Raw genomic sequence first — 19623 nt, 5'->3', positions numbered from 1 at the left:
GCGGCTTGCCCTGCCTCGGGGCCGTGCACCCCTCTCCAAAACTTAGGGGTTTAACAGCTGGGGCGCCTCGTCCCGCTGCTGTCAAGGACGTGGAGGCGTTCAGAGGGGTCACGGTTGGTCCTTAACAACCCGCTGTTTCTGGGCGGCTTTGCACGGCTCCTGCGTAGGTTGCGGGATGCTCTCCACGCCCTTTCTCACCTGTCTGGCTCCAAGGGAGCAAGGTCCAGAACCCTGCACCCTTTGAAGCGCAGCTGCCGGCCCCCGGGGATGGGGCTGAGCCTCGCACGGCCGGGCTGGGCGCTGCCGTCCTGCCCGACCCCCTCAGCCCCGCTTCGCCGCAGGTGCGGTTCGCGCTGCCCCCGTCCGGGCTCCGGTCCGGCACCACCTGCGTGCCCGAGAGGGCTCTCCCGCCCAGGACGGCTTTCCCCAGCCTGTGTTTTTGGTCGGGACTCACTTGCCTGCACGGCGCTGGTCTGCCCTGCACCTTCACCCTCCAGAACTTAGGGCTCAGTCCGGGGCCACCTCGCCGGGGTCACTGAGGGAGCACGCGGTCTTCCTGACCGGTCTCCTCCCCCAGGAACCCCGGAGGTTTGGATTTCCCCCTGGGGACACCCAGTACTCTCCCTTTCCTCCGGGTCGCGGGCGGTGGCGCGCTCCTGCCGCCGCCGAGCCAGAGCTCACCGCCCCCGAGCCCCCGGCAGCGCATCCTCTCCCGCCTGCCGCTCCGCCTGCCCTTCCTCGGCTGCCTGTTGCGGTGGGGGTGTTGCGAGGTAGGCAAAAGGGAAAGTGAACGTAGCGGTCTGAAGATAGAGGAAAGCAGTCAAGCTTAGACGTGTAGTTACTCAACCTTTATTATTAAAAAAAATTCATAAAAAAAAGGAAGGTGAACGAACGTCTTACAAAACCCCCCCACATAAATAGGACATTCCGTCCAGCTCTGGCTATTGGCAGTTCTAGTATTTGACAACATCAGACGCGATTTCCTGGCATTAGAGAAACCCATTTCAAAATCGGTCATCACAAAGAAATACTAGAAATCCCAGTTAGCACTTGCTAGGCAGCACGGAGCACTTGTACACAACTTTTCAGACACACACCCGCGCACACACGCAGCTGGGAACAGATCCTGTAGGAAGAGAGCCTCCTTAAAAAATAGTAAACCCTTCTCAAACCCCCCCCCCCCCCAAAACCACCAAACAAACAAAAAAAAAGAAAGAAAGAGAGTTGTTATTTACAAAACGCACATGGAAATACAGTATTGACAGAGCGTGGCTGGCAAATCAACATGATTTGAATAAAGAAAGGACTATGGCACGTCTTGCTCGAAAGCTCGCACAGCAGCCTCCTTCGAGTGTCCCCGCGGGAAGACAGCTCCTGCCACCCGCGACGCAGTGCCTTCTCCCTCCCCACCTCTCTTCCCGCCCTCCCTCGCCTCTCCACCCCTGCGCTTCTTGCCAGGTCCTTTTTACACTTGGATGACCACCGTGCTGGGGCTCTGGAGCCGGGTTTTGTACTGGTCTAGCCAGGTCCTCAGCTCCGAGATCTTGTAGCCCTCTGGTCCTCTGCCTCCCTGGTACATCACCTTCTCCTCCTGGATGATGTAGAGCCTCTCGAAGTAGGCACCGTAGGCGGCGCTGGAAGCATTGTCCATGGTGTCCACGGCCAAGGGGCAATCGGGCGCCCCTTCCCTCATCAGCTGAGCTGCCCGCAGCCTGTCCTGGAGGCACTGGTGCTTGGGGATGTTGTAGGCTGCGTCCGAGCTGACCCAGCCGTCGGACGGGTGTGCTTCTTCGATGTACACCAGCAGGAAGTCGGCAATGTCCACGAAGTGCGCGGCTAGGCGCTGGAAGGACCTCAGGCGGGCCATGAACGGGGGTCAGGTGCAGCTGCCGAAGTTGAGGATGAGGGGTCTCTTGCCGCGGGCGAAGTCCAGGATGCGGAGCCTCTTCTGCCCGTCCAGCTGGATCACCTCGGGGTTAGGGGCCAAGGAACCCACGTGCGCCGACTTGAAGAAGTCCAGTTTCTGCCCGTGCCACACGGCTTTCAGCGACTCCAGCGTGAACATACGGTTGGAGTCGGACACGCAGACCGGGGGGTCGTCGGGGGGCGGCCCCTCGTTGGCGCTGGCCACCTCCTCCGCCGTGGGCATTGTCAGCATCTTCTTCCTAATGCACAGAAAATCCAGGAGCCAGAGCATCACGGCAGTGAGCAGGAAGCGGGGAAAGAGGAGGATGCAGGCGGCCGCCTGGGTGAGCAGCTGCAAGGTGTGAACGCCGAGGGAGTGGAGCATCGCAGCGGCTTGTGCTGCAGGGCGCTGGCTGCCGGGGGGCCCCCACGCACCCTGCGTGCCGGGGTCTGTGCAGCACAGCTGAGATCCCGCTTCTCTTTAAGCCCATTTTATAGTCAGGGATTTAAATGAAAAGTGACTCCACCTCCGGCCAGAACCCGCCCCTCTGGAACTTGAGCCTGGGGATTACCTACCCCTCCACTCTAATGACCTAAAAATACACAGACAAAAGGGGAGAGAGCCCCGGCGGGAGCCGCGAGGGACGTGCAACGGAGCAGTGTGCAGCCGCTATCAGGCAGGGCAGAGAGTCCGACACAGGGCACTGCCGGCGTCTCCGGCCTCAGATAGCGGCGGGCGCTCAGAGACAGCCCCGCCAAGGACAATGCAACAGGCACAGCCCGCCCCCGGCCCGGGTCCCCACAGGTTGTGCGGGCGCGGGGCCGGGGCGGGAGCCGGCGCCGGGGCCGTCCCGGCAGCGCCTGCAGGTGACAGGGACGGGCCGCCCTCGCCGCGTCCTTTCCCGCGCCTTCTTCCCCTCCCCGCCCCGGCAGCCCGGTCGCCCCCTGGGCACAGCCTCCGCCCCACCGCACGCCCCGGTGCCGCGGGAGCACCCGGGTCTCGAACCCGCGGCCGCATCATCCGGCGGCGGCGGCGGGACGGGCGGTGGGCGCTGCCCCGGCCCCCTGCTCCCCCGGGGCCCGCTTTGGGCGGGCCGGGCCCCGGCGGCCGCGTCAGCCCCGGCACGGGGGGCACCAGGTGGGCGCGGGCCGGTGGGCGCTGCCCCGGGCGGAGGAGGGGCGCGGGCGGCCGCCAGAGGGAGCTGTTGGCCGAGAAGCGGCGGCGGCGGCGGGAGCGCGGGGCCCTCAGCCCCAGCCGGGGTGTCCGCGCCCGGCCCCGGCCCCGGCCCCGGCCCCGGCACCTGCCCTGGCCCCGGCACCTGCCCCCGCGGCACTCGGGAATACGGGGCTGCATCGCGGGCGCCGCAGGGCCGGGGCTGCGGGGAGCGCCACAATAGGTGGGCAGAGGGGACGGTGCAGGCGACAGGACAGCGCTGCGTCTGCGATGTCCCGCTGCTCACTGGGGTCCTGCTGCTTCCAGGTGAGCAGCGAGTCAGCGCAGATACTCCTTTACGGCGTCCCAGGAGGAGCCAGCAGTACTTTTCTGCACCTGTCAAGTGACATACAAACACAAGCCTCTCACTGGACTAGGTCTGGCAAAATCCTTGAGCTGAGGGCTGAAGTGTTACCTCACGGGCATGGCCAGGTGACCTGTGTGCTGTCCACAGAGTGGACATGCGAGTGGCTTTGGATTGGGTGGGTTGCGTGTCTGTAGCAAAGTGCTCGCAGTATGCAGGGCTGAACACCGACTGGCCACTTTCAGTCTTCACCCATCAGAAGGAATTTATGGCCTGTAAATTCCTTCCTGCTGAACCAGATGGAGACCCGTCCCAGAAGTACACAGCTTAAATGTAGTTTGGTGTCTCTGCTCAGAAGCTTGCTGCTCCATTGTTGCAGGGTTCCCAGCTTGCAGCATGCACATAATTTCCTCACCAGCTTCCTCAGAAAGTGACATTAGTTGTCCAAAATGCTGAACACTGCCCTCTGCTATGCAAACGTGACTCATGCATCTCTGAGCTGCTACTACAGCTGCCACTCACCCAGATGCCTGTCACACTGACTTTGGGACATGCAACCCAATATGCCTGTGGGTCCTGAGTGCCCCATTTCTGCCTGTGGCCAATGCCAGGTCTCTGGATGCAGATTCCCAAAGACCCTCAGGACCTGCAATTCCCCCAGGTGCAGTTTGTGCTTCTCCAGAAATGACTGTGCATGTCTATGCCTCCCGTCTAACATCTGCAAAATCGAAAAATGAATGCTGAGCTTCCTCATGGGAGGCTAGGCAGCTTGCTTCATTTTTATGTAACTTATTACAAGAACCCTAAATAAAAGGCAAAATTAAAATCTCATTTTATTTTTTCTTCATCTGGTTCTGCATAGGCTGGTTTAGAGCAATTTAATCAGATGTCTGGTTTGCAGTGCTCTGCTGCATCGTCTTTAGTTGGAGTCAACAGCAAGGTAATCCAGCATTTTAGCATCTGAAGAGAAACGTATGCTCCAGCCCTCATAAAGCCACGTTCATCCACTAGCCTGATTAATAACTTCTTTGGCATTCCATGGTGCTCAGTCCAGGGAAAATTACTGAGTAGATATTTACTATATTGTCAAACTTATTTTGAACTATTCATGTGGGCCTCTCACCACCTCTCTGTGCAGTTATGCAATCTTGAAAACCACAAATTAAAGCCTCTAAAGAGACGCAATAACAAATTGTGGTAGCTCTGAAGAAACCCCCAGGAAAAAAAATTGATCTCTCAAAGTGACCTCTTCAAACTATGCTGACAGACAAAAGCCTGAGTAAACAGATGGGTTTGCAACCCTGAATATCAACAAACTTTGCTCTACTAGATCAGTGAGAGATATTCTGAGGTAAAAAAGCTATCTGGTCCTATATGCTCTACTTGTAGCTGGATAGGGACTTTGGAAATGACTTTTTCTCCATTGCCTGGAAACAGCTTTGCTTTGTTTTTATAGCTTGAAGGAAACCTTTGAATTGGGGTTTCCTATTCAGATGTGGATAGAGCAGAGAACTGAAGCATTTTGCTTCACTAACCCAATGCTACACTTTCCTGCCACAGGAGAATTCAGTCATGTCCTGAGGCCACTGTTTCATGGTGAATCAAACGGTGGCTCTGTATGGCCCTACAAGCCATGCTCTGACATGCTCAGCTGAAGTGCAACACTCATGTATTAACTCCATGGGAAAGGGTGGAATTCTTTCTGCAGCCCTCTGGTTCTCGGAAGGTTTGAAGTGATGTCTTGCTGCTGTTCTCACTTCTGTGTTAGGCTGGATGGTTTTCAAAATTCTGTGATTTCACTCTGGTAAACCCCCTCTCTACTTCCCAAGGGCTGCACCTCCCAGTTGGAGCTTGGATTATTTTTAGGTGTGTGAAGGTAGTCAGTCTTTCTAGGAATGTGTATCACTGATATTAATAGTGTGGGAACTTATGTCTTCCTGTACACTGAGGATTTCATAGAATATATCCCAAAATATGGGTTTTACAGTGGCACATCTGGTTATGGGTGGTTTTTACTCTTCTGCATGTGGTCTGTGGTTCAGCAGTCACTAACTTAAAAATACATAAGTTTGTGTGTGTGTGTCCTCGCACAAGTGCACATACATGGTTCACATTATTTCCTTTTTTCTGAGAACTTTATAGCTGTAGTTTTTCTTCATTTGATAAATGTAATTTATAACTCTTTTAAAGTTTTTTTTTCATAAACAGGAGCTACAAAATAAATTCAGCAACTTATAAAAGCAAACCCTCAAAAAGCTGAAATTAAAACCATCAGGTCTGCTTTGATGTAGAGGATGTGTTGAAATGGTATATTTACATGTTTATTTTCTATTTTATAATTTCCTGCACAAAGGCACGCAATACTTTCTGACAGGAACTGAAATGTATTTTGGAGGAGTTCCACCTCTCATGTCATCTAAGCTCCATGTTGTTAATGTGGTAGAACTCTATGTGAAGGAAATGAAAAAGACTTTCCTGAAATAAGAGCTGGACAATTTCTACTCATCTAAGTGGCTACCCAGTGACTGAAGAGAGGTACAGTGGTGCAGTGGTAAATTACTCACCTTTCTGGTATCTGTAAGAAGTGGGTAAATGTTATATTGCTGAAATTGGTGGTGGATAAACTATTTGCAGTTGTTTGCTTGTAGTGACACCTCTGGAAAAAAGTAACCATATGCTGGAGTCTGTGCAGGGGTCTGGCTGTCTCTGGAGCTGCCTCTCTCTTAATCTTTCACCACTTTTAGATGACACCTGTTTTTCTTTTCCTCCCTTCTGCCTTTTTTTTAATAAAATATATACGACTCAGAAAAAACATACAAAGCCAAGCACCTAGGCAATGCCTGGAGTAGGTTTGAGTATGGAAAGAAAAAGGTTCTGTGCTGCAGATTCATCTATAAAATCACTAGCAGAGCCATGGACTTTGAATCTCCTACCCACCCTGTCACTCTTAGCTTCGAATACATCACAAGTGTGTCGTATATGACAAAGAGGTGCCCAGCATTGAAGCTTTTAAAACTTTTTTCCCTCACTTTTTGCTGACTGTGGATTGAACTGGGAAAGAGTTGTTTAAATTGGAGGGAGGACTGATTCCACAGCCACAGGTCTGTTAGTGCAATGCTCAGGTCTCATCTCATCCTAAGTGGAAACCAACATTTTCTTGTGTCTGTGGGCCATCTACCAAGGCTTTGTGACCAAGTGTGCAGTTCCCCTGATGTGTTAGTGGGTTTCTGCACCTGCCTCTCCATGGCTGCTCCCTAGTGCCCCTGTTATGCCAGCTGCCTGTCAGGCTGGGGTAGAAACTAGATAAACATAAAGTTCTGGATTAAAGAATTCTGGTGTTAAACCCAGATGGTTTTGGTGAGTGAGTTTATTTTAGAATCCCTAAAATAGTGACTAATAGCATAACTTCCATTGCAACTCGAATGACAAAAGGTGCAACTTTCCCATTAATCCTTCCTTACTTCTGTTGGCACTGTGCCTTCTGCCTCACTGATCCTGCAGTGACCTGCAGTGACATGCTTTGGGGACTAAGGGGGCAGAAGAGCTTGGCTTTAGAAAGAAAGAGTTATTTCTTGACATGTTAGTTCCCTAAACTTGCTAATGATGAAAGGAAATGGTCACCTGTGATGCAGGGGAAGCACAAGAGAAATGTCCACAGCTTGTGGCCAAGGCAGAGCTAACAGGACCATCCCATCAGACTGATTTAGGAATATTATCCATCCATCCCTGGGTGGAATTGCATAGTGAGGTGCGTTAAGAGCTTCACTACAAGTTTCACTGCAAATGTGTATAGTCTTACCCTTTTGTGTAGTGGAATAGCATAGGAGACATACAGGTGATAGTGGCTGTCACAAGGTCCAGCTGGGCAATGTAGCTGGATGGAGTGCACAGCCGGCTTCTGGGGGAAGCCAGCAATATCAACTTCAACAGCAGCTGCTAACACACTTCCATCAGTGGGAAATCAGATTATCCAGAACCTCCTGTGCCAAGCACATCCGTGCTACCCATCAAGCAAAGTGCTTGAAAGCTGCTGTGGCTCAAGAGCTCAGGCTGGACCCCCTGGTAGTACAGTATAATTACAGTCATCTGAATGGTTTGTTCTGCAGCAAACACAACAGTCTAGTCCAGAAGTGGAACCCTGTAGAGTAATACTTAAGCAGCGACTTTATACACAGTGAATACAGATTAAGTCCTTGGCAGAAAACAGAAAATACTTCTTCCATTGTCTTTGTTTCAGGTGTGCTGTAGATGAGGCTAAGGAGATGCAATTTGCTTGAATCTAAATCTGTTGTTTTGGATTAATGACAAACATACATAAATCTCTAAGAAGATTTTAACAAAATTCACCACGTGCAGTGTTTTACAACAGAATGTGTTTCAGCACATGACATAAAAATTCAATACACTAAGGCTGTTTAGAGAGATGGGCACAGCAGGCTGATAACTCAGGTTAGTTTATCATCTTTTAAAAGGCAGCATAGCAAGAGTATTTTCTCAAAATGTTACTGGGATAGTTTTGAGTTGAAAGACTGGGTCCAGCCTCTGTCAGGATAAAAGGAACATCACTGCTTTGAGATCCTTTGCCGTGGGGGGGGTGTCTCACTGCTGCTTGGCAGTCTTTGTCACAGGCTGGTTCTCAGAGCCCCAAGGTTTTTGTGATGAAAGCTGTGAGTGATCAGCAGCAAAACTCCTGGTGTTTTCCTTGTGATTGTGATTTTGCCTGAGCCATGTAGTACGATAACAAACAAAAGGAGATCTGAAAACTGAGGGTCCAGTATTCATCATCTCACTTTCCTTAGCAAGTGCAGTAGAATATAAAGAATTTGAATATTATACAATTTAATAATTCTCATGTTTTAAGGCGATTGCATATGCCCTGCCTGAAATGATACACACGTTTGAATTTTCATTCTCTAACAGAGGGAAAGGCAGGAAAAAATAGCATTTAAAAAAACATTTATTCAAGGAAAATTTTTAGGGATCATGTATAGGATAATCTTCCTCAGGGTGACCCTCATTTTCTACAATATAATGGTTTTATCCAGCAGTGGTTTAATGGTTTTGAATAAGCTGTAGAGCGGAGGAACAAACACTTTAGTGAGAATGGAGGAGTTTACTGAAAGGCAGGAGTATCAGCCTACTTTGAATATAGAATGGAGATGATTATTCTGCTGACCTTTTATCCTCACCATCACTAAAATGTATATTATGAACATAATGGGGCCTGGTTTTGTGTAAACGATTGCTGTAAGCATGACTGACTCGTTTGAAGCAAGTGGCATGCCAAGCAGGAGGCTGGAAGGCACCATTTCTGTGCATGGAGGCTCTCATCAAACAACTTTCTTGCTTCAAGCCTTTTATTTGAGCATAAATGTTTGTGAAGTTTTCCAGTGATTTTTTTTCCTGGCATTCACCCCACGACTCTTATTATTTTTAGCCATGTAAAATGGCATTATGCAATTGCTGAATTTGTTTCTTTCAGCCCATGATGATCTATAAGACTTAATTTCCAGGATACTCCCTTGAAGTTACCTTCTCTTTGTGACCTCAGGATTTCTCTTCCCAGACCTCTAGTATTTATTTTTACTATTTCTGTGGTCGAGGTTTGGCAATATTGTTTTGGATTAATGACAAACATACATAAGAACTGGAAGGAACACATCTTAATATCCTAATTTAATGTGTGGATTGTTTATCAATAGTAGAAAGAAGTTCCTGGACAGGTTTAACACAGCCTAATAATAGGCCTCTGCAGCCAGATAGAAAGATTTTGATGTATCTGAACTGCATGTAATTCTTCACTTGTTCCAAAATAGATGAAATTTGCTTATTTTATATTGCAATGCAGTATTTCTTTCTCAGACTTTGCCCAGAAAGAATTGGAAGTGGAAGTCAGTTAGTTTGGACAAGTATGCATTGTTTATATGGAATATTTTAATTGACATAAAATTGTGTAAACCTTCTAGCTCCTCTGCTCTTGGATGAAGAAAAGATCTTTGGCATAACGAGATCCTGAATTTCTCTTCTATTTTTACTTTTATGCAGGAAATTGCAAATAATTTAATGCACAAATTAAATTACTCAGCATTTTACTCAGTTGTTGAATTTTCCTCGTAAGCAGTATATTTTGCTTTCATCATATACCCAGTTATTTTTTAACTTGCATCTTCTTATTTTTGATTTCTCTGTATATTCTCATCTACCTTCATGGTTTATTTACTCAGGCTTAATTCCTTCCCTACACAGCCTACTGTGAATAAAGTGTTCCTTTGAAAATGATTAACTTTGCACTTTGTTTACGGTGTAGTCTTGCAATGTTATATCTGATACTCATTAGCAGGAAAACAGAAATAAAAGGAGAAACATTAGTTATCACTGCAAATCATTTTTAATCCTCTGGGATCAGGATCTGACCTAAAATGTTTAGGTTAATTCAACAGCTCAAGTCGATTTAAAGGGTCTCAATGTTTCTGCCTAACAGTGCATCCTCCTATGACTTTTTATTTTTAACTGCTCAACAGTTCTCACTTTCTGTGAATTTTAAAGTTATTCTTAGACTAAGCAATATAGTCTCTTCACAGAGAAGAACTGTGACAAGCATATCTATGTGATACAGCTAATAATTTCTGAGGGCACATCACATCTACCTGAAGATCTAGCAGGAAAAAAACAACCAAAGACTAAATGGTTACTTTTAAACTTAGATATGAAATTTTGGGTTCCAGTGCACTGTCTTCAATGTGTGAATTATTCTGGGTACCTGGAACGGTCCCCCCTTCCCTGTGGAACTTAATGGCCACAATACTAATCCCTTGCTACTCTGTCTTACTTGAAACCAAGTTTGAATTTCTTAAAACAAGAAAATGCTGCCTTTTTTAGAAAAGTATTAATAACTCATTTTAAAAATGGGAATCATATACTTACATATGCAAATAAAATGAATCAAAGTGATCTAAGTCCACTTGTAAAAATGGGAAAGATCTCTGAAATGCACATTTATTGCAAACAAACCCTGGATTTGTTAGGTAATGAGGAAATAGTTTTTTAAGAACAATTATGTTGTATTTGGAAAACCTGACATTCTCTCAACTAATTTTAATTGGCATTATGCTCCCATTGAGTCAAAAAACTACCAAACAAACAAGGAAGACAGCAGCAAAATATAAATATAAACTAGGAGTAAAGTATCTCAGCTGATGAAACCATAGACAAAAGCCTCTGAATCCTTTTTTACAAAAACCTTCTTCAAAGTTGGATGCTCCTTGAACAGTTGCGTCCCATGCCTATTCCTTGGCCTTTTCTACAGTTGTTGACATTGCACTGCCGATGAAGCAGCTGTCACTTTTTACCAGCATAATGCCTGCCAGCAGCTGGCTCAGAAGTGCTGCTTTTAATTAAATTTCTGATTTCAATTGGATTTTGGTTTGCAGTTCGCAGCTAACAGAGATTTTCAGGGTGGGGTCTTACGGGGCATCTACGGGTGTTTCAGACACCTCTGTGGCACAGAGATCTGTTCAGAAAAATAAATCATCACCTTAAAATTACAGTTTTCCTCCATTACTTGTGAGAGCTCTTCCAGGATCTTGCTGCTATAATGGATAGAATTATTCATATTTTCAGCTTAACTGTATCTATGGCATATTTACGCTGTTTGTTGGTGTGCCAACATTGTCTCTTTGATGAGGCAGTTATCCTCTCTCCTCTTTCTCTGTGAGTTAAAGAATTGTAGAATCACTGGTTTGGAAGAGACCTTTAAGATCATTGAGGGCAGTCCTACCCCCTCGGGCACTGCTCAGCCAGGACTAACAAGCCAAACTGTTGTGGGGTGTGTTGGCACTGATGGGGACAGGCAGATCCAAGCTCTCTGTTAATCTCAGTGAACTGGGATATGAATTGGCCCTCTCCTGGTGCCTGTAGGGCTATGGCAGTGTAATGCTGAGCCTGAGTTGGTGAGTTCTGCTGGAAACTTCATTAGCACTGATTTGATTCAGGCCATGTAGATTCTGGGACAGTGTGAGGCCAACTGAGGCTCACATCGGTCTGCACCTGTTTGTTCAGATGTCTGCACAGTCTGTTCTCATGAGATGGATTTTCTATTTCTCTGATCCTTCTAGAAGCAATTTTCTGCACCTGTTTCATGACAAGTCCATTTGCCTGCATCATATAGAAAGGAATTAATTGGAGAACAAAAGATGGCTCTACCCTCTCCTCCTTTTCCTTGCATTAGCACTGCTTGGCACAACATATGGTCACTGGTTCAGTGCAATCATTCTCATCAGTCAGGTTGACATCTGGAAGTCACAGACAAACAGAGATGCAGCTTGACAGCTGAACACCTGGGCAAGGAACGTGGCATTTCAGGGACATGCTGGGTGTACCTTACATGTGCTCTGTTATTTGAGCGCTGCTGCGCGATATGGCTTGGACCTACTGGAAGCCCAAAGGACAAATGAAAACTTTGGGTACATTTTGTTCTGAAGCCTCTCTTGTTGTATCAGCCAACACACTGTAGAGTCAACCCATCTTGGTGAGCCCGGTGTGACTGAAGAGGCTCGGATGGATTGTGCACTCGCTGGCCATCTGTGTTGTTCACATTTCCCACAGGCTGGATTTCCTGCCCATGTGGTGCATGGCATGGGATTTCCCAGGCACAAACATGGGAGCCCAGGCACATGCTTGGGGGCGGTGTGACAGGGCTGTGGCTGTGGAACTCCCCCATATGGAGCACAACTGTGTCTGTCCTTGAAAGGAGTGACCTAAATTTTACACAGTATTCTAGTGACGTATGACCAGCACATCCCTCACTGCTGGAAATACCCCATGTGTTTTTGAATTGTACTTGTTTACCGTCGCTGCCTCTCTTTAGGGGCTTATACTAACCCTGACTTTGATTGAACCATCTAAAGTTTTCTCCTCCACGTGCAGCTGGCAAGTACCCAGTTTATTGTGATATTTTTTGCTGCTAGCTTCATGAGTTTGAGCTAGGCAGTTCTGGATTTCATCCTATTCTTACTGCTTCAGTCCTTGAAGTCATTTAGTTCTTCCAGTGAAACACTCCAGTCTTGTTCTGTACACTCACAAATTTCCTAAGGTTGTTCCAAATTTTTGCCCCCCAGTGTTCTATGTCATATATATGGTTTGCTGACCATATTCTTGTATTTTAATTTGATCATGATAATAAGCAGACAGCAGATAACCTTAGCTGGTGTATCTGTCACAGCTTTTGCTATCAAAATAGTGCTGGTAGTGTTCCCAACTAAGGTTCTGCCAGAATGTAATTAGAAATGTACCTTTAAAATGTGATCTTTCTTTAACTACTGTAAACATCTTTTAAAAGAATTCCAAAGGTTTTGCTTAAAAATAAAACCATGCTTATGAAACACTTACTCTTAGACCAAATTAACACTAAGGATGTAACATAATATTAAAGCTACTATGTTAGTAAAGGTTTAGATTTCCATGATGAGGAATATTTGCCCTTGTTTAAATCAGCTGCAACTTTTTCCTATATACGGAATCATTTAGGTTGGAAAAGAACTGCAAGATCATGGAGTCCAACCTTTGACTGACCACCACCTTGTCAAATAAACCATAGCACTAAGTGCCAAATCCAGTTGTTTCTCGAACATCTCCACGGATGATGACTCCACCACTTCTCTGGGAAGTCCATTTCAATGCTTGACAATCCTTTCATTCAATGCTTGACAGCCCTTTCAGAGAAGAAATTCTTCCTGATGCCCAACCTGAACCTCCCCTGGTGCATCTTGAGGCCATTTCCTCTTCTTGTCACTGGTTGCTGTGAGAAGAGGCTGATTCCCAGCTGGCTACAATCTCCTTTCAGGTAGTTGTAGAGAGGAATAAGGTTTCCCTTGAGCCTCCCTTTCTCCAGGCTAAAAAACCCAGCTCCCTCAGCTGCTCCTCATATGACTTACAGTGACCCCAGTTACTGTGATAAAGCACACGCGTCTTTCTTGAGTCAGATGCCAAAGAGATACTGCAACAATCAATCCTGGCATCGGTCTGTTCCAACATTGGTGTTGAAGTTGGCTTTTAAAGCCGTTTTGTACTGTTAGCCTAATAACTGGGCATTATGTTGCTATTTTTTCTATGCCACAAGGTTCCCATCCCCTTTCTCCAGCTTTCTGACTGTGAAGAAAACTGAAGAAATATAAACCAAACGCAGTAGTGCATCTGAAAGCAGTCTAGGTAACAACTCCAAGTGACAAGCTGGGCCACATCTTGCATATGTTCAGCACTGATGATTGAAGTGTTGACATTGTCATGGTGACAATTAAGAAGCAAGAAGGGGAGGATCCTAGATCTGGCTGATTTAATGGGAATATTTTGGTTCTAATATCCATCTCTTGCTAAGAACCACCCAAATTTAGTCCTAGCAGTCTCCATGAATATGAACCCTTTTTAGGGGGAACCAATCTGGAAAAGTGTGTGTACTGAGAAAATAGGAAGGTGTCCTGTACTGAGCAGCTCTGTTTTTTGAAAGCAGCAACTCATCTGGATAATCAGGACAGAAGTTGCTTAGCTAGTGGGTGCCACCATCACTTTGGCCAGTTGGTCTCTGACAGGAGACGATGAAATTTGACCATGTGGCAATAGGAGGCAGTGACGCAGACTCCAGCATTTAATGAATCACTTTTAAAGGTGTTTGGAACTTTTTCTCATTTCTAGGTTCTAATCAGCCAGAGAAGGATTTTATAAAATATTTATCCTCCATTCCATGCATAAAAACGGTTTACTTTATTTGGTGTTTGATGCATTTTTTTTCTCCATTAGGAGATCAAGCCATAATCTGTTAAACACCTGAAGGGAAGTTTCCCAAAATGACCTGATATGATGAATACAGTTATAGACTATAGCTGAAGAGGTGCTTATTTTCACAGCTATGGGAACTGTAGAAACTGAAATATTTTTTTCTGAAAAGTTCTGACATCAACTTTTTTTCTCTTACAGAAAGCTTTTTACTATAGAATTAAAGTTGCACGAGTATATTTCCTAGCACTAAACATTCTAAAAATAATACAGGATGATAAATAAGATGACATTTAAATTCAGTACAGTGCTCACTGCCACCAAACTTTGTAACGACAGCCCTCTTGTACAGATATTCAATTTAACAATACATCACCTTTGATTCACAGCTCTGAATAGTTGAAAAATCCTCATGTGATGATTGCCCCTGACCCCCAATAACTTGCCATTTGTTTGAATGGCATTCAATGAGTAAGCACTTGAAGCAGTGTACCTCTGCACATGTCAGTAGTGTTTGTGTGAGGTTTAATTTAGCACTGTATATTATGTCTCAGCCTTCACTTTCTGGGAAAGGTGATGTGAGGATATTGTTTTACTAAGTAAGGACTGCAAAATTCATTATTTACTGCACGTTAATTTGATGTACCATTTTTAAATTCTGGATGGATTTTTGCCATTCAGCTGCTCAACAATATAATTTTGGAGTTCAGCCCAGGTGTTTGTGTCCTGAGGTACATGAGGATAACAGTACTAAAGAGGTTGTTAGCAGCTTTCTGACAGATCAGATATCCTGTGTGTTGGGGGTGAAATCACTCCTTTTTACATAAGACAGCTGTTCAAATGCAGAATTCCTCTCCCCATGTGTATTTGAAGTGTGGGGTGGAAATTTTTACTTCCTCTTCTGCTGTAATTGAGCTATGTAGAACTGCCCTAGAATTTGCTGTATTTGTAACTGGACAGTGGTATGAATGCCCAAAATACAACTCTTCTGTTTAAAATATATCAGGTAGGTTTTTCTTTTGTTTGTTGAAGTTTTTGTTAGCTTTTGTTTTTGTTTTTTATTTCTTTAATAGGAAAAATGAAGTGCATTAAGTTTTTTCAGCTGGCCCATTTGATTTTTCCCAGCTCGAACATAAAAATGTCACAGGAACCTGTGAGTAATCTGAAACACAAGGTGTGACTGAGGCATATTTTCAAGGCCATTCTGAGACATAACATACTTTTAAAAAAACTGTTGTAAGTCCTGGTTCAAGCTGGCATGTCTTAGTTATGGTGGTGCTTTGAATGGTACGTCAGAAACTGTGGAGACGAATATAAAGCAATGTGTCTCTTTTCATCTCTCTTGCTACACTTCATTAGAAGGCTATCAACATCAGTTCTAACTTAGCAGCATCTCAGTCTCCATCTCTGAGTACTTCACTTCTTCCTGTTACACTTTCTTCCCAGGATTTAATGCCATTTCTCCAAGGTGGCTCTTCTCCAAGCTGTACAACAATAAGCATGGGTAGATGTACATCTCCTTGAGGACCACTGGAGACCAGTCTTCACCCAAATGGAGCTGCCGCCCTACTCAAAGACAATGCTAATGATAGCCACAGATCCATAGTTGCTGAGTGCCTTATGTGCTTGTCCAAGAGGGATTCACGGACCTATCAATGCACTTCACTCAATAACCACAAGTTCATAACAATTTTTGACTCTTACTAATATACTACAATACAAATGAATGTGTTAACAGTGCCGTTGTTGTTTGGAAGCAGCACTATTGCTTATGAGAGAAGAGTTTCTATTTTCCTACCACAATTATCACATATTACTATTCATTTAAATTGGAATAGAAATGAAAAGTCACTCAGGCTTTGGAATATGGACATTTAATAAGTCTCTTAGACATCTATTTTTTTATTTTAACTTATTCACTATGTGTGTTTTCTTCTCTCACTCTGTACCCATTAATATCCTTCAAAAATGATTGTTTTTTTGAAATACAACTTCAAAAGAGAAATGTGATTTTCCCAGCATGCTGAAACCTTGGGTGGTATGCAGTGTTGTCACTAGCCATATAATTTAAAATTAACACCATTGACAAATGCTGCTTTAAAGCTTCTATTGAAAAATCATAACTTGTAAGTGCGGTAGGGCTTTTTTGCTGATCTGGATTTACATTTGTGTAATTTACAGCTAATAACTGGAGAGATCTTGTTATAGCTTGATTACTCTTCTTCTGTATGCCCCTTGTTTTGTATCCCGTTATTCACTCAAAGAACTTAATTAAATGAATCAGAGTATAAGCTCACATTTGCTGCAACAATCACAATTCCCCATAGATAATTTTCTTTGGCTGATCTTGCTGGGATTTCCAGGAAAGTTCCCAGAAACTGTTTCACAGAATAGAGGGATTTCTCTTTTTAAAACCCTTTTTTGGTGTTACACAAATTTGAGCCCAGAAGAGTTTAATTTTTGAGAAATAACCATGAATACTACATGCATGTGTGACTGTATAATAACAAAATCTTCAGAATAAATTGCGTTTAAGTTGAATCTTATTTGATTTTTTGTGGTTGGCTTTGGAAACATTTGGTAGTTATTTTCCATTGAAATTCACATCCTCTTGGGGCAGCAATGTGTTTAAGTTCTTCTGTTATTTCTGCTCTGTAATTTTAATTTAAAAATTTATTTTCAATTTTTTTTCTGTTTGCTGTTGTCTGTACTTATCTTTCACATGGCAATAAATAATTCTGCATTTGGTATTGGTGGTCTCGGTCTTAGCGTGCATGTATTTGTGTTGAAGGGCTACAAAATATATCCCAGTAAATAGCATTCTTCTTTATTTTGAGAAAGAGAGAAGGAAGGGTTCTAATTTATATCCATATTGCTGAAATAAAAATGTGACCTCTCTATTCAAGAACGTGGCTGTAAATTTTCAAAATTACTTATATGGCTTAAGTGACCCATTTATAGATGGCTGAACTGGGATATTTTTAAGAAATAAATTTTTAGAGAAGAAGGTTCAAGACTGCAGCAATTTGGACAGGACCAGCTGGCCCCAAAGAACCAGTAAAACTCTCAACTGCTGTCTGTGAGTACAGTGCAGTTCCCTTGGTTTCTGTTGCTTTTGTTGGGTCAAGATGCTTGATTTCTTGATTCTTGTTAGACATTAAATAATACTGAATTATGCCTCAGTGTACTGACAGTCTAATGACAGGCATTAAAGAGATGAGGCACATGGAATGAGTCACAAGGGAGAATTTGTTTTGGGATTTTGGTTTTTTTTTTGCTTATTAACAATTAATTGAAGACATTTCTATGAGAGCAGGTGAAAGCTTCCTCCAAGCATGTAGCAGACTGACAAGGTACAAGTCAGCTTGAATCCAGAGGCTGTGTCACTGGGTCAGTGTTCCACTATTTAGCAAGAAACGGTAGCTCAGGCAAAGTCACCTGTTTGACAGTGCTGCACAATGTTCTGCTAAATGCTGGGTTGCTTCTTGCCAGCCTAAAGGGAAGAGTGACTCTGACTTTTCACACATTCACAGACATGCATCCATTTCTGCGAGTATCAAAGGCTTATTCTGAGGGTCCTCAAAGCAGTCCAGTCATCTCCAAGGAGGTTTGTATCATAGCCCAAGAGCTCTAACTAGAATATATTGAGGCTAAGTGTCATACCTAGGAGCTCCAGCTGAAATATGGTTTCAAATGGCAAATACTAAGTAAGAAAGAGATCCTGCTTCCAAAACTTGAGTCTGAATTGGGATAAAACTTAGATGGAAATGATCATCCAGCCCAATCTCTTGCCAAAGCAAGATTATATCCTGCAGGCTGTTTTCTAGCATTTGCCAATCTGGCTATAAAAGCACCAAACAAATAGGCTCCATTACTGGGAAGAGTCTGGGAGGCTGTTCCATTGTTTAAAAGATGTCATGCCAGTTCATTGTTTTCTGAAATTAAGTATTTATTTTTTTTCTTATCTTAGTTACATCTTATCCTTGGTTGTGTTCTGAGATACCAAATTAAAATCTGACATTATTAAAGGCAATATAGTTGTTGGCTCATACAATCTACCTTTGTGTCCTCAAACCCAGAGTGTTGATCACCCAAGGGAAAGAGCTGCACAGCTGCATGACCATGATTATTCTATGTAACAGGGGCCACGGCAAATGATGGCTATAAAATACCTTTTGCTGCCTTTTTGTATCTAGCCTTCTCTTTCCTAATTAATAGCTTTCTCCATCCCATCACAGCTTTTGTTGTTCTTCAGTGAGTGTTTGCCAGCAGCTGTATCTACTTTAATAAGTAGTGTGGCCTTGTAAGAGTGTGGGGTGAAAACAACACAGGACCTATAGAGTAAAATGTTTGGTGCTGAGGGCTTAATATCCACAGTCATGCATGCTTCAAGATTTTGGAATAGTTCTGGGCTGGTCCCTCAAACTGCATGTATGTACTGGTTGGAAATCATTATATGCACTTCTGGAATGCATTTTCTTATATAGTTTTGTCTGAAAGCCTGTGAGTGTGTTTTGTTATGTGAATCAGAGCATAATATGTAAGGATAAACTAAAATGCTGGTGCAGATACAAACCAGATATTTTTCAGAGTCTGTTGTCCAGAGCTGAATGCAGCTTTATATATCAACAGGAGAGATTTGAGTCAGACATCAGGAAAATGTTTTTAATGGTAAGGGCAATGAAGCACTATAGAAGTTGAATAAAATCCATGCTGAAGTGTTTCTAAAAAAAGGATAAACAAAACATAATTTACTAAGAAGAAAGATACAGTTGTTCCTACACAGAGAAACAGAAATGGATTTGGTCAGTTTATGGCATCTCTTCAAGCCAAATTGCCCCTGGAGAAAAGGGGGGGGTGGGGGTGGGGGGGGGGGGGGGGTGGGACGAGGACCTTATTGCTCTCTAAAACTACCCAAAAGAAGGTTGTAGTGAGGTGGGAGTTGGGCTCTTCTCCCAAGTAACAAGAACAAAAGGAAATGGCCTCAGTTTGTGCCAGGGAAACTTTAGATGGGGTATTAGGAAATATTTCATCATGAAAAGGGTTGTCAGGCACTGGAAGAGACTGTCCAGGAAGGTGGTGAAATCACTATCCCTAGGAGTATTTTAAAGATATGTAGATTTGGCACTTGGGGACATGGTTTAGTGGTGGACCCAATGAGTTTAAAGGCCTTTTCCAACATAAACCATTACATGATTCTATGATGGGTGTCCCCTTTTTTTATGCATACCAGTTTCATTTTCTCCAGTATTTTAATTTTGTGTCCTTCCTCCTGCTATTCATTATAATTTTCTCTTTTCCTTGTCTGTTATTTATAACTTGGGCTTGTTAAGCTACATCCTGGAGTCTCATTGAAGACAATTTACTCTCCCAGATACCAAAAGTTTTTAATAAAATTGACTCAAAAATAATGTCTACCAAATAATGTACATAG

At 44.3% G+C, this 19623-nt stretch overlaps 1 protein-coding gene and 1 long non-coding RNA gene across 2 annotated transcripts in view; one reads left to right on the top strand and one right to left on the bottom strand.

The window, feature by feature from the left end:
• Positions 1-16937, top strand: part of LOC121673593 — a 74755-nt gene extending 57818 nt beyond the window's left edge. The window contains exon 7 of the long non-coding RNA XR_006019253.1: positions 15636-16937. This is a non-coding gene — a long non-coding RNA (uncharacterized LOC121673593). The remainder of the gene's footprint in view (positions 1-15635) is intronic.
• Positions 834-2679, bottom strand: DIO3 (iodothyronine deiodinase 3). Its single transcript, XM_042047008.1, has one exon. The coding sequence runs from the start codon at positions 2288-2290 to the stop codon at positions 1466-1468; it is 825 nt and encodes a 274-aa protein (XP_041902942.1). The 5' UTR covers positions 2291-2679; the 3' UTR covers positions 834-1465.
• Positions 16938-19623: the final 2686 nt, after the last annotated feature.

Source organism: Corvus kubaryi, unplaced genomic scaffold, assembly GCF_017639235.1.
Source record: "Corvus kubaryi isolate FWS band 111438036 unplaced genomic scaffold, C.kubaryi_AGA036_p1.0 66, whole genome shotgun sequence".
NCBI lineage: Eukaryota > Metazoa > Chordata > Aves > Passeriformes > Corvidae > Corvus > Corvus kubaryi.
This window is presented reverse-complemented; position numbering and strand designations above follow the sequence as displayed.